The sequence below is a fragment of the Herpailurus yagouaroundi genome, unplaced genomic scaffold, assembly GCF_014898765.1.
Source record: "Herpailurus yagouaroundi ecotype Mexico unplaced genomic scaffold, PumYag 142, whole genome shotgun sequence".
Classification (NCBI taxonomy): domain Eukaryota; kingdom Metazoa; phylum Chordata; class Mammalia; order Carnivora; family Felidae; genus Herpailurus; species Herpailurus yagouaroundi.
This window is the reverse complement of record NW_024412397.1, coordinates 37,122,302-37,139,929: the sequence shown is the minus strand read 5'-3', so window position 1 is coordinate 37,139,929 and position 17,628 is coordinate 37,122,302. Positions and strand designations below refer to the sequence as shown.

The 17,628-nt window shown below is 40.6% G+C and overlaps 1 protein-coding gene across 13 annotated transcripts in view; it reads left to right on the top strand.

Annotated features, from left to right (window-relative positions):
• The window catches only part of FHOD3 (formin homology 2 domain containing 3), a 472,216-nt gene that overhangs the window by 259,896 nt on the left and 194,692 nt on the right, over positions 1–17,628 (top strand). For all 13 annotated transcript variants that reach the window (XM_040479041.1, XM_040479040.1, XM_040479036.1 and 10 more), the window contains one exon: positions 16,151–16,245. In XM_040479041.1, coding sequence (XP_040334975.1) covers positions 16,151–16,245 — 95 coding nt within the window. The remainder of the gene's footprint in view (positions 1–16,150; positions 16,246–17,628) is intronic.

Below are 17,628 nucleotides of genomic sequence, written 5' to 3'. Positions count from 1 at the left end.
CGACATGGGACTCAAACTCACAAACTATGAGATCATTATCTGAGCTGAAGTGGAATGTTTAAGGGACTTGAGCCACCCAGGTGCCCCACACAATGTTATGATTTTAAAATAATGCTTAAAAGTTGAAACTTTGAAACTGTCAATCAAACATGGTGAGTGCTAGAAGCCTTTTGTAGAAATTTGGAGTTCGGGGAGGAAGGAAGTAGGTTGGGCTGGTAGAAAATAGTGTCATCCACCTTGTCCTATCCACAGTCCTCTGCTCTGTTGGAAAGCATGGAAAATGGCTATTGGACATGGGAATTTGGTTTTTCCTGTGTTTGCCTTTGAGTTTGAGTTTGCTTAAAAACAAGTGCTGAGAGTGAGCCAGGAGAGAGCCTAACCCAAGCACATCTCCTAGATAATGGTTTAGTTTAGTATCTACCAGTGGTTTCCATCCCTGGCTGCTCAGGAGAATCACCTATGGAGCTTTGACAAGCATGGATGCCGGGTCCACACCCAGGACCAATTAAATCAGGTGCTGGAGGTAGGGCCCTAGGGGCCCTAGGCAATGACTGAGGTTTCCTAGGCAATGATTTTCTCCTGCAGTCCTGCCTGAGAGCCCTGGAGAGGCTCACTGCCTGGGATACTGGGAGCCAACTTAATTACAGGGCATAGGTGCTTTATAGGGGGTGCAGAGGCAACACCCTGGAGAAGGCCAGCACCATGCAGGAGGCCAGTAGCAAGTCCCCTTTTAATGCAGATTCACTAGTAGTTGGTGGAATTTTAGTAAGTTGGAAAGTTTCATAAGTTGAGGCTTTTTTTTAGGGAGTTAAAAATTTAAAGGTGTTGAAATTCTAAATAGAAGTACAAAATTAGCGTACCGGAATATACTCTGGTTGCTTTAACTGATGCCCAAACATTTATTTCTGATTTTTTTGGAGTCAGATCTCGGGTGCCTGGGACTGCATATATAAACACCCATTAGGAGTGCTCCCCCTGGTGCCAGACACTTCATATTACGTCCCCACAAGGGGCTATAATGTCATGAAAATGTAAGATTTTGGAGCTGGAGGGCTTTGGAGGTCTTTAGGTTAAACCCTTCCATCTCCCAGATGACAGAGCTGAAGTCGAGAGATGTAGTTAAACAACAGCATCAGTGAGAACTCCTGGACCATCAGCCATGTGTTGGGCTAATACATAACCTTGTTTCATCCTTACAACATGGGATCCAGGTGGGACTTTCCTTCCATTTTAGAAATGTGTGAATTGAGGCTTAGGAGCCTGGGCACAATTGGCAGAGGCAACATGGAAAGTTCTAGAAGTTTTCCTTGATGCTACACTGTCCTGAAAGCAGAAATCAGGGGAAGCATTGACGTAAGTTCTCTCTTCTCATGTCCTAGAAGCTTTCTGTTTCCTTGCAGGTTAGTGTGCCCCAGTGTTTAAGGTATGGCTTATACCTTATGTATAAGGTGCAAGAGGTATGTTGCCCTCTTCTGTGAAGTCTTCTCTAATTAGGCTTTACCAACCCCACCCGTTTCTAAATTGGGGTGTTTATGAGCTCCATCCCACTTCATCCCACCCACTGCTTGGGTCTCAGTGGTCTCCCCAAGCCTCATGCCTATTGCCTCTGTCACCCCAGTGTACAGGTAAGTCACTCGGAGGGTGGTACTCTTGTGTTTGCTTCCTGTGTGTCCCCTCCCTAGCCCAGGGGAGGAGCTTCTTCCCCAGAGGCACTCAAGTGCCTTGCCACAGACTCCTGGTGCCACCCTGGGACCCTGTGGGAAAAGCAGAATTAGATGGAACACCTCAGATGAGCAGGAAGTTGGAGTCATTGCTGGGCCTGTGGAGTTTGTGGTTTATTTCATCTCTGGCTCTGTGACGCCTTAGGAAGGGTGTGTGCATGTGCTGTTATGTCACTGCCTATGAGTTCTGGGAGATCGTCATGGAGCACATCATTAGAGTGACTCTTCATAGAAAAATTAGTGGTCTGTTAAAAATTTTTAGAAGCTCGAAAGATGCTAATGTGTTGAACTTTTCTTCATTTCTTTGGTTTCTCCTTATCTAAAAAAATGGGGGGATGTACAATGGCAGAGATTGAGAGAAGTTAGGGAGCAGAGGGGTGATCGAGGCCATAACAGCCCTGGCTATAACGAGGCTGTTTCTTTAGTGATGGCTGGGGAAGGGCTACTTTTAAATGTGCAGCATGAGAAGCTGGGGTTTGGAAGGTGAAGGAATCGGCCAGAAACAATTTGGTCCTGTGTGAGTGGTCTTAGATGGGAAAGGGGGATGTGGACAGGGCTTGTCTGCATAATGACCTGATGGGAAGGTCTGTCAGAAAGAACCACACCAATGATCCTGTTTTAGGGAGCCTGGGTGAAAGGCCCTCCCTTATCTGAGACTTAGTCGTTAAATTTACAAGTGTCAAATGAGGCCCTTAGTCCTGATTTATTTTAGAATTTATCTTGGGGACCTTTGGGGCATTCACGGGTGAAGAGAGGTTAGTAATTTTTCCAAGAATGCTTTGGAAAATTTGCATTGCAAATACTACTAAATGTCAGCAGGGGACTTGAAACTCTGACACCTTGTTGGAGCTCTTTGTGCTGATTAAATTCTTGTCTCCAGTCTAGAATTGGCAGCTTATTCTCCTTAATTTTCATGCAGTAATCAGTGTCGAAAAGAGTATTTCTTTGACAGTTGCCCTTGGGGAAAACTGGGCCCGGGCTTGCTATTTAGGGCCGACGACGGTAGTAACTCAGACTCCACAGTCTCCACTTATTTCCAAGAATGTCCACATTATTAACCTCTTTTCACTATTTACTGCGGACTTTGGTGAATAATGGAGATTGGGGATCTGCAAATCCATTTCAGAATTAAGAAGAGTGAGTTCTAATGGTCTAATTAAAATAAGTTGAAGTCTTGTGTCTCAGATGAATTAGCTCTTTTCAGAAGATAAGGTTTTAGTGGTAGTGGTTTTTCCCTCTCTGGAGATAACTTTGATTTAAGAACTCTCACTGCAGACTGTCAGAGCACCCACTGTGTTCTGCTTGAAGAAAGCAGTGTCAGTCTTGGGCTTACATCTGCCTCCGGGAAGAACGAATTGTATCCAAGAACATGACAACATCTATCTTCACTTCCAATGGGCAAGTCACAGGTCACCCTCCCCCCACTCCAGAAAATACCTTTGTGACCACTAATAATTGTTGGTCACAGACAGTTGCCCTTGTTGTGAGGCAATTTTTCTTTAATTTTTCATAGAGTTGGTTTGGTTTTCTGTGCTTTGGGTTAAATAAATAATAGTAATTTGCAGTCACGTTTTTAAATGGTAAAATATCCGATGTTAGGAAATGGCTGAGGATAGGCTTTCCTTCCTCCTGCTTTTGTGAAAAGAAAATCAAGAATGGGTAAGTGCAATAAGTAAGTCTAGAGATGTAATGTAGAAGCATGATGACTGTAATTAATACTATTGTTGAATTCCTGAAATATTCTGGGAGAGATTTCCAGTGATCTCAACACACATACACGAATGTTAACTATGTGAAGAGGTAGGTTAATTAGCTTGACTATGGTAATCATTTCCCTGTGTGTGTGTGTATCAAATCATCATGCTATACACCTTAAATATACCCATTTTTTTATTTAAAAATTTTTAAGCTGATATAAAGATAAAGTATACAGTACCCAATGTGAACAGTTAATGAATTTGGGCAAAATGTATGTGAGTAAACAAAGGTTGCTTGTGCTATTCCTATAACTTTTTGTAATTTTGAAATTACAAATCAAAATGAAAAGCTACCCAAACATGCAATAAAAAAAAAATCATGGGAAGGTGATGTAGAATGGTAAATTGAAATAGTCAAACTTCAGTGGGAGGAATCTTTGGTTTCATGATGGAACTGTAGGGTCAACTATGCAAGTAGATACCTTAGTTTACAAACTGAAGCCTTGTCTAGTACATAAAAGGGCTGTTTTATAGTAAATTATGTGATATAGGTATATCACACAGCACTTTGTGTTGTATAGATACAACAGCACTTTAAACAACTACAACAACAACACTGCATTAAAAACACTTAGGCCTAAATTTAACCAACTCTCTTAAGCAGATAAATACAGCTCTTGAATCTCTGTACCTGTTTCTAGAATATGTGTGACCTTAAATTTCACTATAATATTGAATAAGAAGAATGGTTGAAGGGTTTATTAAAAGATTACACAGGGCAGTAACATTGGAGTGCTTTGTTGAAAAAGTCAGGATGACTCTGCCAGGGAGGAATCACCTTTTAGCTTCTTCCATGGCATTTTTTGGCACTTGGGCCAAAAGGAAGGACACGTATAAGAAGGCAAATAACCAATTAGGGATTGTTTTCTTGTACCTCTCTGATGTGTAAGAATTTCTTCAAGAAAAGTTACATCTAACTCTGGTTTGTAGAATGAATGTATATTTTGTATGTAACGACTTCTCTTAAATGTGAGGTGCGGGTAACTAATTCAAGGTTGATAGGTTCAGCGTTGAAGCCCTTAGATAATGGCAGAAGGTTCAGAGTCCCAGAAGCCCAGGTGGTCTGGGCAAGAAGCTGAAAGGCAGGTAGGTTGATTAGGGAGGTGAGGGTTCCAGTCCCCCTCTTAAGGCAGGAGGGAGCCGGAAGGTTTTCCAGCCTTTAGCTGATGTGTTTGACGCTTTGGAAAATGGAACGGTAACAATATCTACCGTGGATTAGCCTAAAGAGTGGGAGTCAAGGTAGGGACACCAGCTGGGATCAGCATTTGGTGCAATTTGGTCAAGATCATGGAAGCCAGACCCGAGGCAGGGATGAAGGGAAGACAAGATGAATTTGAAGCCTGTGTCACAGAAGAAATGAGGGAATCAGGTGACTCTTTAGAGGTGGAGGATAAAGGAAGGGAAGGAATCTGGAAGAGTAGATTCTTTTTTTTTTTTAAAAAAAATTTTTTTTTAACGTTTATTTATCTTTTTGAGACAGAGAGAGACAGGGCATGAACAGGGGAGGAGCAGAGAGAGAGGGAGACACAGAATCCGAAACAGGCTCCAGGCTCTGAGCTGTCAGCACAGAGCCCGACGCGGGGCTCGAACTCACGGACCGTGAGATCATGACCTGAGCCGAAGTCGGACGCTTAACCGACCGAGCCACCCAGGCGCCCCATGGAAGAGTAGATTCTAAACTCTTGTGGCCAGACGCCTCCAGGAAAAAAAAAAAAATCAAATTTACAATAGAATAAAGATAGTCCTTATTTGAATAAATGAAATTTATTCTGTTTTCTATTGTGTTTTGTTTCCTGAAAGAAGCAGTGCAGGTTCACTAGGTTGGCTCCATAACCCAGTAAGGGTCTTTGAAGATGCAGGTTCACCCAGAGCTCCAGTATCTAGCCTGGGTGATTGGGTGCTGTGTGCTGTGAACAGGGCCCTTTGGGATCCACTGCAGGGGTGGGGGTGGGGGGCTAGTGTTAAGGTGCGGGGAGTAGTCAAAATCCAGTAAAGTGTCTGGGAATTACCTGTTGACAAGCATTCCTTGTAAGGGCTTCTTGGAGTAAAAGACCTCCAACTTAGAAAAAAAAAAAAAAAGAATGAACATAAGGAAGGAAGGAAAGTAAAAGGGAGGGAGGGGAAAAGAGAAAGGAAGAAGAGAGAAGGTATTGAAAACCATGGGGTTAGATTCCAGAGGCCAAGACCCCATAGGACTTGCTCTCTCCAAGCCACCTTCCATGTCGCTGCTGGAGTTCTTACTCTAATTTTTTTTAATGTTTATTTCTGAGAGAGACAGAGTGTGAGTGGGGAAGGGGTAGAGAGAGAGGGAGACCCAGAATGTGAAGCAGGCTCCAGGCTCTGAGCTGTCAGCACAGAGCCCTACGTGGGCTCGAACCCACAGACAGTGAGACCATAACCTGAGCTGAAGTCAGATGCTTAATTGACTGAGCCACCCAAGCATCCCTGGGGTTCTTGTTCTAAAAGCAGAGCAGGGAGAAGACTGGATTCTGGGTGAGATGGAATAAGCAAACGCGATCCCATGCCTCCCGTTAAATACAAGTGTAAGCTAGGGCAAAACATAGGGCAACTACGTGAGGGCCCTGAAGAGTAAATGGCAGAGGAGGAAAAAGTCTAGATTTTGAAATAGCATTGAACTGATGGTACTTCTGACATTTTTCTTGTGTTCTCTGGTCTGGACTCAAATCAGCCTGAAACCCAGAAATGGGCATTGGTATGGACAGAGAGCGTTCCAGAAGCAGCCTTCTGCTTTTGGCTTGAGTAGGAGGAAAAAAGATTCCAGACACTCAGAGTAAAAAAGCTACCCATGTTTCTTATCCTTTCCTGTGTTATCTTGCACCCTAGCCCCTAGGTGACTCCATAGTGAGAATAGCCATGGTAATTGTGTGCAATTGGGGCCTGCAGCACCCAAAACTCAGAGGGAGGGAAGGCGTAAACTTTCTCTGGGAGGGAGAACCGTGGTCACGAGAGGGTTCGGAGGCACACATGTTGTTTCTTTCCCGTGGTTCTCCCACAGGTTGACTCCAGATATGGACACAGTCACAGAAAATAAGTGGCAGATCAGGGTATGTAATGGCCCAGGTTTCTGGCTGAAGGACTAAGAGGGGGAACCCCAGGGAACCTAAAAGTATCAAGGAGTTATGTAGGAGGAGCTCAGGAAAGTTACCTGAAGATTTTTTTCATGAAGCCCTGTGTTCACACAAACTGTACATGCATGAATCTGGCCCTAAACAGCATACCGCAGAATGTGGGAATGGAGCAACAAGGCAGGTCATGCCCAAGTCTCAAACCAGTCACTGGGTGGGACAATCCAGAGGGCACAGTGAGAATTTTGAAAACTGAACCGGCGCTAGAACCACAGCCCATGAAAGACAGGTCAGAACTTGTGGCTTGAGTTGAACCAGGTTAATTTCCTGCTTAGACAAAAATGTCAACATTTTCTGGAATATTTAAACAAAATTCAGAGTCTTAAAATTTTCAAAGTGTCCAGGAAATAAGCCAAAATTATTTTGGCATACAATAAAATAGGAAAATCTCAACTTGCATGGGAAGAGATAAATCAACACACCCCAGTGCCAAGGCAACATAGATACTAGACTTTTTAAATACTTTTAAAGCAACCAGTCTAAAAATGCATCAGAAGGAAAGGGCAATGCTATTGAAGTAAATGTAAAGATAGGAAGTCTAAGTAAAGAAAGATATAGAAGATATAAAGAAGAACCAAATGGAAAGTATAGAAATGAAAATAGCCAAAATAAAAAACTCACTAGATGGGCTCAGTAACAGATTAGAAATGATAAACCTGACTTCAGATGCACCAATAATTACATATAACTGGCTTACTCATAGCACTTAAAAGGCAGAGATAATCAAAATGAAAACACAGGATCCAATGAAATGTTGCCTACAAGAAACCCACTTTAGGGCGTGCCTGGGTGGATCAGTCGGTTAAGCCTCTGACTTCGGCTCAGATCACGATTTCACAGTTTGTGGGTTTGAGCCCCACGTCAGGCTCTGTGCTGACAGCTTGGATCCCGGAGCCTGCTTCAGATTCTGTGTCTCCCTCTCTCTTTCTGCTTCTCACCTACTTGAGCTCTGTCTCTATCAAAAAATAAACAATAAAAAAAAAATGGAAAGAAACCTACTTTAATTAAAATGTTATAGGTAGTTTAAAGGCAAAGGGTAACAGAAATAAATACCATGCAAATGTTAATTAAAAGAAGTCCAGGGGCGCCTGGGTGGCGCAGTCGGTTAAGCGTCCGACTTCAGCCAGGTCACGATCTCGCAGTCCGTGAGTTCGAGCCCCGCGTCAGGCTCTGGGCTGATGGCTCGGAGCCTGGAGCCTGTTTCCGATTCTGTGTCTCCCTCTCTCTCTGCCCCTCCCCCGTTCATGCTCTGTCTCTCTCTGTCCCCAAAATAAATAAACGTTGAAAAAAAAAAAAGTTTTAAAAGAAGTCCATGTTAACATCAGAGAAAGTGGACTCCAGAATCATCATCATCATCATCATCATAGTAATGATAAAACAGCAAGGAGTAAAGAAGGACATTATAATGATGAAAGCGTCAGTTCACCCAGAAATGAAAAAAAACTGTAGAGCTTCAAAATAGATAAAGCAGAAGCTTAACTGAAATAAAAAATGGAAAATCATCAGTTATAGTTAGAGAGTTCAGCATTCCTCTCTGGTAATCAGTAGAGCTGGTCAGCTAAAAGTCAGCAAAGCTATAGAGGAACTATATAGCACCCCCAGCCAACTGACTCCAATTGAGAATCTCAGAGCACTCCACCCAACTACAGTGGAGTACCCTCATTCTTCAAATGTGGGTAAAACATTCACCAAGATGGACCACGTCCTGGGCCATAAGGCAGATCGTAACAACTTTAAAAGAAACGAAACCATATGATAGGTTTTCGGACCATGATGGAATTGAACTTTTTAATAACAGAGATAACAGGTGTATTTCTGTATGCTTAGAAGTTAACATACTTCTAAATAGTTTCGATGTTAGAACTTCTTGATGGAAATTGGAAAATATTTTGAACAAATTGAAAACAAAATAGCAGAAATTGTGAAATGTGATTAAAATAATGCATGGAGGGAACTATTTAGCATTAAATGCTTATCTTAGAAAAAATAATGCAAACATTCACCTTAAGAAACCAGAATAAAGGTACGCCTGGGTGGTTCAGTTTGTTAAGGTTCAACTCTTGATTTCACTCAGGTCATGATCTCATGGTTCATAAGTTTGAGCTCCATGTCTGGCTCTTCACTCTCAGATTCTTTTTTGGGATTCTCTCTCTCTCTCTCTGTCTCTGGCATTCTCTTAAAAAAGAAGAAGAGGAGGAGGAGGAGGAAGAAAAAGAAAACAGAATGGAAAAAAAACTGGAGCAAGTAGAAGGAAGGAAATGATAAAGAGTAGAAATTAGCAAAATTGGAAACAAAACAATGAAGCAAAAATAAAAATAGATTTTTTTGAAAAAAAATGACAATGATGATGGGGAAAAAAAAAGACACAATTTGCCAACATCTGGAATGAAGACAGTATATTATGATAGACCCCACAGACATTAAATGAGTAATAAGAGAATTATAAACTGTTCTAAGCACCTAAAATTGATACCTTAGGTGAAATGGTCTAATTCCTTAAAAACCACACACTATTAAAACTCACCCAAGGTAAAATGGGTAACCCAGTTAGCCCTATTTTTAACTGTTACTAACAATGTCTACTAAAGAAACTTAATTTGCAGTTACTAATCTTAAAAAGGTATCTCCAGACCCAGGTAGCTTCCTGGTTAATGTAAACATTTAAAGACAAAATAAAACCAATATCATACAGTCTCTTCCAGAAAGTAGAAGAGGAGAGGATGCTTCACCAAATGGTTCATTTTATAAGACCAGAATTACCATGATAGGAAAAGAGAGAAAGATAGGATACTATAACCCAGTATCTCTCATGAGCCAAGAAGCAAAAATCTTCAGCAAATATTAGTAAATGCAGCAATATATAAAAAGAATAATGCACTATGGCCAAGAGGGAATGCAAGGGTGGTTCAATATTTGAAGTTCACTCTGTGTAACCCACGACATTAATTATGTGCAGAAAATCCACATGATATTAGTTGAAATAGAAAAAGCATTTGACAAAAATCAGCATTTACTTATTAAAAAAAAAAACAAAAACAAGCGAACTAGAAATTAGAGGGAGCTTTTTTGCCTTGATAAAGGACAATGTAAAAAAAAAAAAACTACAGCTGATGTCATGATTGTGAAAGACTAAATGCCTTCCTCAAATTATTGAGAACAAGGCAAGGGTGTCTACTTTTATCACTCCTGTTCAACATTGTACAGTACAGTTAGGCAAGATGGGGGCTGGGGAGGAAGGAAGAAGATATACATTGGGAAGGAAGAAATTAAATTGTTTTTGGTCACAGACAGCATTATTGTCTAAGTAGAAAGTCTGAAGGAATCTACAAGAACAAAACCTAAAAACTCTTAGAACTAATACATTTAGCAAAGTTACAGGATACGAGGTCAACACACAAAAATCAATTTTATTTCCATATGAGAGTAATAAAGAGTTGAGAATGGAAATTTTTTTAATATAATTTCCAGTAGCTCCAAAAAATGTGAAAACCTTAAACTTCAGCAAAAAGTCATACACAGAATCTGTAGTTATAAACTACAAAGCACTGATGAAAGCAATCAGATGATTTAAATTAATAAATAGTTCATGGATTAGAAAAGTCAGCATAGTAAGGATGTCTGTTCTTAAAGTTTATAATGCATTTCTCCTAATACTTCCAGAAAGATTTTATGTAGATTTAGACAAGCTGTTTCTAACATTTATATGAGAAGGCCAAAGGACAGGAATAGCCAAAAGAATTTTGAAAAGGAGTGAAATTGTAGGAATCCTATTACCTGATTATAAGAATTACTCTAAAGCTATGGTCGTCAAGATAGTGTGGTATTGGCAAAGGGATAGATGAATGGAAGAGAGAGTCCAGAAATAGAGACACACAAACATAGCCAATTGACTGTTGTTTTTCTTTTTTTTGCAAATTTGTGAAAGCAGTTAAATAAAAACAGAATAGTCTCTTCAAAACATGGTGCTGGATTCAGTGGAAATGTGTATGGGAAAAAAGTGAATCTCAATCTAAACCTCACAATTTACACAAAGATTATGTCAAAACAGATCATATATCTAAATAACTGAAACTACAATTTTTAAAAAATTTTTTTTATATATTTTGAGAAGGATTGTGTATATGTATAGGTGTATGTAAGTGTATTATAATGACTTTGTCATATAGTAGACATCTCTATTTTTTTTTTTTTATTTATTTTGAGAAAGCATAAGCAGGGGAGGGGCAGGGGGAGAGAATCTTCTTTTTTTATATTAAATATAATTTATTGTCAAATTGGTTTCCATGCAACACCCAGTGCTCATCCTAACAGGTGCTCTCCTCAATGCCTATCACCCACTTTCCCCTCTCCCCCACCCCTCATCAACCCTCAGTTTGTTCTCAGTATTTAAGAGTCCTTATGGTTTGCCTCTCTCCCTCTCTTAGCTTTCTTTTTTCCCCTTCCCCTCCCCCATGGTTTTCTGTTAAGTTTCTCAGGATCCACATATGCATGAAAACGTATTGTATCTGTCTTTCTCTGCCTGACTTATTTCACTTGGCATAATACCCTCCAGTTCCATCCATGTTGCTGCAAATGGCCAGATTCTTTCTCATTGCCAAGTAGTATTCCATTGTATATATAAACCACATCCTCTTTATCCATTCACCAGTTGATGGACATTTAGGCTCTTTCCATAATTTGGCTATTGTTGAAAGCACTGCTATAAACATTGGGGTACATGTTCCCCTATGCATCAGCACTCCTGTATCCCTTGGGTAAATTTCTAGCAGTGCTATTGCCGGGTCATAGGGTAGATCTGTTTTTAATTTTTTGAGGAACCTCCACACTGTTTTCCAGAGCGGCTGCACCAGTTTGCATTCCCACCAACAGTGCAAGAGGGTTCCCATTTCTCCACATCCTCTCCAGCATCTATAGTCTCCTGATTTGTTCATTTTGGCTACTCTGGCATGAGGTGGTATCTCAGTGTGGTTTTGATCTGTATGTCCCTGATGAGAAGTGACATTAAGCATCTTTTCATGTGCCTCTTGGCCATCTGGATGGCTTCTTTAGAAAAGTGTCTATTCATGTCGTCTGCCCATTTCTTACTCTCCATGCTCAGCATGTGGGGCTTGATCCCACGACCCTGGGATCATGACCTGAGCCAAAATCAAGAGTCAGACGCTCAACCAACCGAGCCTCCCAGGCACCCCCAAACTATAAAATTTTTAGAGAAAACTGGAGGAAACTTTTATGACTTAGCATTAGGCAGAAGGTCTACTCTCCTATTTCATGTCTTTGAGATTCTTTCAATGTGTGCTTCTGTTCCGTGGATAATGGACTTCAGTGAGGTAATTTAGAGGACTAACATTTATTGAACATTTACTCTGAGTCAGGCATTGTTCTAACTCAATCCCTACAACACCCCTGCAAAATAGATACTATAATATTTACTATCTCACTTTTGAGATGAGGAAACTGAAGCACAAATATTCATAAGTATGACCAGAGTAAATTCCACAGCAGCAGAACAGCAAGCGCCCTGAGCACTCTGTTTTCAGACCTGGGCTGTTACCCACTCCTCCGTTCTGACATCCTCATCTTCCTCATTCTTTCTGAAAATGCAAATCACTGATTTTCATGACTCCCGCAATCCAGGCCATTTACTTTTTCTTTCTGTGTGAGTTCTATTCATCCGCCCACATTTAGGTTGGTGGGTTTTTGTGGTTGAATCAGAGCAGCGTTAACCCACTTCAATCCATTTAGCGCCCTCTTGTGTCTGAAGTGGATTTTACAGCAAGCAGTGCTTCCGCATTAGGGCTGGGATACAAAAGATCTAGTGGGAAAACTTCTGAGGATCAAAATGTGATAAATTGGTGTGATCAGAAACTTGAATTCCCTTAGACGTGAACTTTCTGGTGAGTTGCCTCCATGTGATTTGTCAATAAGAATAGAATCTTGGAGGGAAGCTGCTGACAGAAAACTTACAGAAATTCAAGTTGGCTTTTAAATCTCATTTTGCTGTCTTCTTTTGTAGTAGGGCCTTGGCCTTTGGGCTTCCTGCATTGTGGGTGGCCCTGAGCTGTTAGGGTGAAAATCTTCATTCCTAACTTTTCAGCCTTAGAGGCAGGGTCATCTTTAGGGGTGCGTCTCTCCAAAGGGTAGAGGGTAGATTGCTTCCCCCGTGCCTTTAGGCCAATTTAGAAGAAAGTATTAAAATCTGCCGGAGGATTTGCTTCAACAGTGAAGTAGAATAGGAAGAGGACAGTGGCACACGCTTCCCTTCCCTGGAGATTTGCCAGTTTGTTTTGGGTGGGAGAGGAGGAAAGAAAGGGGGAAAGGGAAAAAAATGGGGGTAGAATGTGCTGAATTCTCAGTGTTATTCCCTGAAGGTGTGGGCTGTATCTTTCTGAAGGAGGGAGGTATATGGAGAGGGATGGGCTAGGAAATAAATTCTAAAAACCAAGAAAAACACCTGATACTTTCTATTAAACAATCATATTTTGTTCTTGTCTATTTATTTACTTCTCTATTACAGATGTAATAGATGTCCATAGTGGGAAATACAAAAGGGAAAAAAACATATCCAAAGAACATATACCAATCATATTTCATGTATTTAATATTTAATAATTAATATTTAATATTTCACGTATTTTCCTTCCCTTCTATGCATGAAGATTTGACTGTTTTGTTGAATTAGGTCATGTTTATAATTTTTTACTTTTTAATTATCTTATCAGAAGCATTTAATGGGTTAGGACATAACCTATGCAGTCATTTACTAGAGCTGAGTTCTAGAACTATGATAGATATTTAGGTCTTAGTTAATATTTCATTTTACTTTAGTACTGTTTATTTAGAGAGAACAGAGGAGGGGCAGAGAGGGGGAGAGGGAGGGGAGTGGGGAGGAGGAATTACCAATCAGGCTGCCCGCTCAGCACAGAGCCAGTGCAGGGCTCGACCTCAATAATGGCGAGATCATGACCTGAGCTGAAATCAGGAATTGGGATGCTCAACTGACTGAGCTGCCCAAGTGTCCCCGGTATTAGTTAATATTTTAATAGAGGTGACACTTCAGTGACTGTCTTCACTGCTTTATTATTATTATTATTATTTTAACTTAAGGGTTTTTTTCTTAGTACAGATGCCTGAAATCACCATGATGGGGAAGAGCTCAGAGAGGACTTTAAGGCTCTCAGTACTGACATAAAGGAGCCCACCTACCCTGCCTACCCTGGCTGGAGGTGGCCTCTGCCCCTTGGTATCAATGGTTTGTTTGTTTTGTTTTGTTTTTTAATGTCTGTTTATTTTTGAAGTAGAGAGAGACAGCACAAGCAGGGGAGGGGTAGAGAGAGAGGGAGACACAGAATCCGAAGCAGGCTCCAGGCTCTGAGCTATCAGCACAGAGCTGACAGGGGGCTCGAACCCACAAACCGTGAGATCATGACCTGAGCCAAAGTCGGTCATTTGACTGAGCCACCCAGGCCCCCCTGGTATCAATGGGGTTTGTAGAGTAGTTCCTGCACTTTCAAGAGCCTTGTGTTTTTTTTCCCCTCTGTCAAATGGGAGTAACATTTCAAGTGCCCCCTTAGAGCTTGGCACACAGTGGGCATTAAATGAAATTATTTTAAAGCAACGACAACACTGAGTAGCCTTATTACAGGGTTTGTATCAGTTTGCCTTGCCACCTGTAATGTGTGAGGTTACTTGTTGAACCTCTTAAGCATTTGATACCTAATTATTTCTTTTAAAAAAATACCTCCGCTGATTTAACAGAAAACGCTACCTCATTATCTTTTTAATTTTTTTAGTATAGTGATGATGGACAAATTGGTGTGTTATTGTAGAATAGCTTGTTGTCTGTCTTACGAAATGCTTTTGACTTTTTTCTCTTGGCATTTAGTATTTTCTTAGAAATTTGTATGAATTGTGTATACAGTAAATCATCTAAGCCTTTATCATACTATCATATGGCTGTTTATCTATTATTTCTTTACCTTAAACTTTGATTTTCTTTGTATGTTACATACACCTTTCTCATGAAGATGATAAAGTGGTCGTAATTGTGATCTCTTCATTGTAAATTCTGTAGATGAATTTTTAATCAGGTCTGTATTTCTTGCAAAGAATGACAGTATTATATATTCATTTCCAACCTTCCTACCCCTCATTAATTTTCATGTCTTTTAAATTTGCCTGAAATTCTGTAATAGGGCTAAATAATCATGGGGCTTAGTGGGCACCATCTTTTAATTTTCCTGATTTTAACAGGAGTATCTCCAGTGTTGCACCACTAAGTAGAATATTAATCAGTTATTTTCACAAATGTAGTGTTTATTGTGCCAAGCATATATTCAGTTTTTTGAAAATTTGAGTTTTTGCATGTTGAAGAGCATCCTTTTTCTCACAGCAATTGTGTGTTTTTGTTATTTGATCTTTTGTTGGCTAGGAAAGTATTTTCTAACATCACACATATATTTCTATGCTTGGAATTAGTGTATGCTCACTATTTCATGTTTTACTCTTTTCATTCAGTGCCATTTTCCTACAACCTACATATAAACGTGTATGTGTGCATGTATAATGAATAAAAGAAAATATATCTGTGTGTTAAGAATGATTATCCTTGAATTATGGTGGCATTATTGAATTATTTTCACTTGACTCTTCCGTATTTTCCACTTTTCTAAAATGATATGTCCTGTGACCACGAAAAGAAGTGTTGCCTGAAAATGTTAATCCTTTGCCAATTAATGATGGGTGAAAGGATTTAGGAGGTCACCTGCGATTTAAGAAAGCCTATTTATGTCATGTATGTAACTTGTTCATTATCTAGAATCCCAAGTGATTTTGATATTAAGGGAACTGAAAAATTAGAGTTAATACTTTTTTTTACAAGGCAGTAATATGGCCTATCTTTTCTTTCTGGTGAAAAATGATAATATGCAGTGACTGTCTTTTCCTTAACTAAGAATTTGGGACTTGGTGTCTGAAAAATTATTTTTTTCATGCTTTCTGACATTTAAAAGAATCTGAACAGTCTTTCAAAGGAATTACAAATAATAAAATACGTATTTATCTCTTATCTAAAGGATTAAAATGATAATCAGGAGGGTTGCATAGCACCTGAGACCTGCCAGGTTGCTTTTAAAAACTTGATTTTTCCTCTTGGCCCCAGTGGGAGGCCACAATCCAGACACCGTCCCGGGGGTATGGCTGCCCCGTCTGGGACTGCACACAGATATAGAAACATAAAAGCATGCATTTATGCATCAAGACACACAGAAACAACAATCACTGTATTTGGTACCTTAATTGCATCTTCCAGACACCAGGAATAGCCCTTGCTTCCTCTGCCATGGTCAAGACTTTCTCTCTGAGATGAGATTTAGCTAATTTCAGAAGAGCTCAGGAAATCTCTTCAGATTCAGTTTGTAACACACTGTGCACTTAAAATATGAAAATCTCAACCGACATTATGATCACTGAAGATTGCATATACATATAAAACCATAACGTCTCCTCCTTTTTCTCTTCTCTTCTGTAGCTTTGGGCCAGATTATGTTGTATGTGGATGGGATGAATGGAGTAATAAACCACAATGAAACCATTCAGTGGCTGTACACGCTCATTGGGTCAAAGGTAAGAGAAGGTTATGGTCAAACTTTTACTCAGTTTGCATATCATATACCTTTCTTTTTGTTTTCTCTGAGATGCCTTTGTGGAAAGAAATTCTGTTTAGCTTGGTTCCAGCCTTGTAACAGTAGAAGTGAGGATGACTATTTTACAGATTTTAAAATACATTCAAATTGCAAAAAGTTTATGAAGTTTTAATGCATTTTATGTTCTCTTCTTTCAAGCTTTAATCAGATGCTTTTGGCACCTCTAGTTTTTAATGTTTAATTTAAAAATTTTGCTAGAGATATAGTATCAATCTTACCTGTTTCATTTCATGTTCATTTATGTTCAGTTACATAAGGACATATTTGTGTGTTGTGCATATGTATGTGCATATTCTTCTGTGTAGTTGAAGGAATTTGAGACCACCTTTCAACTCTACCATCAGTTATAAAAGTAGCAGTTAGTAAAGATTGACCAGGCCCCAGGCACCATAGTAGGTGTTTTATAAGCATTATCTCCTTTAATCCGTGATGAGATAAATGAGACCGTGATGAGATAAATAACATCATCCCCATTTTGTAGTTGAGAAAAAGAGTGCTTAGTTGGGAGAATCCTCTGATTTCCCCCATGGATCTTGGCACGTGATAACGTGATCCATCCATGACTTGGCTGTGAACCCCACACTCGGGAAGTGCCCCAACAAGGCAGACCTACCCCGTTACTTGAGCTGACGGGGTCCTCCCTGCATCCTCAGGTGGGGCCACGAGAGGGGCCGTTTGGAGGGGGGATTGAGGAAGAGTAAGTAGGGATCCTGTCCTGAGTAGGTGCAAGTGGATCAGGCTGGAGTGTGGTCAGCTTTTGGGGCGAGGGTGGGGTGGGGCAGCATGGAGGAGATGAAATTGACTATAGTGGGCAACAGGGTCAGGCAGAGGGGCAACTAGAGGGCCTGCATGGGGCAACTAGAGGACTTGCACAGGTCCCAGGATCAACATAATGTTCTGGGGTGGGGGGGGGGGGTCTCTGGAGAGCACGTGGTCAGCCTAAATGGCTCCCATCCCTGTCCTCACTGCCACCGCCACTCTGGCGAGCCACTCAAGGCTGGTGTGCGCCAGTGACGAGCTCATGGTGGTGAGTCTTATCCCTTGGCCTGACCTCTCCTGTTACCTGCTTCCCAAAGACTCTGCTGTGCTTCAGGAACACTCAACCCTGATTTGACTTTGTGTCAAGAACAGATTCCATTTGAGGTTTATCGTCCTTACAGACTATCGTCCTGGTGATGGTGCCCTTGTGTCATGAGAAGGGCCTTTTCTCCGTGGATGGCCCCGATACGCAGGACTCATTGCATCCCAGATCCTTGGTTGACCCTTACATCTCCTTCTCAGTTTTCCTTTTTCTCATATTATT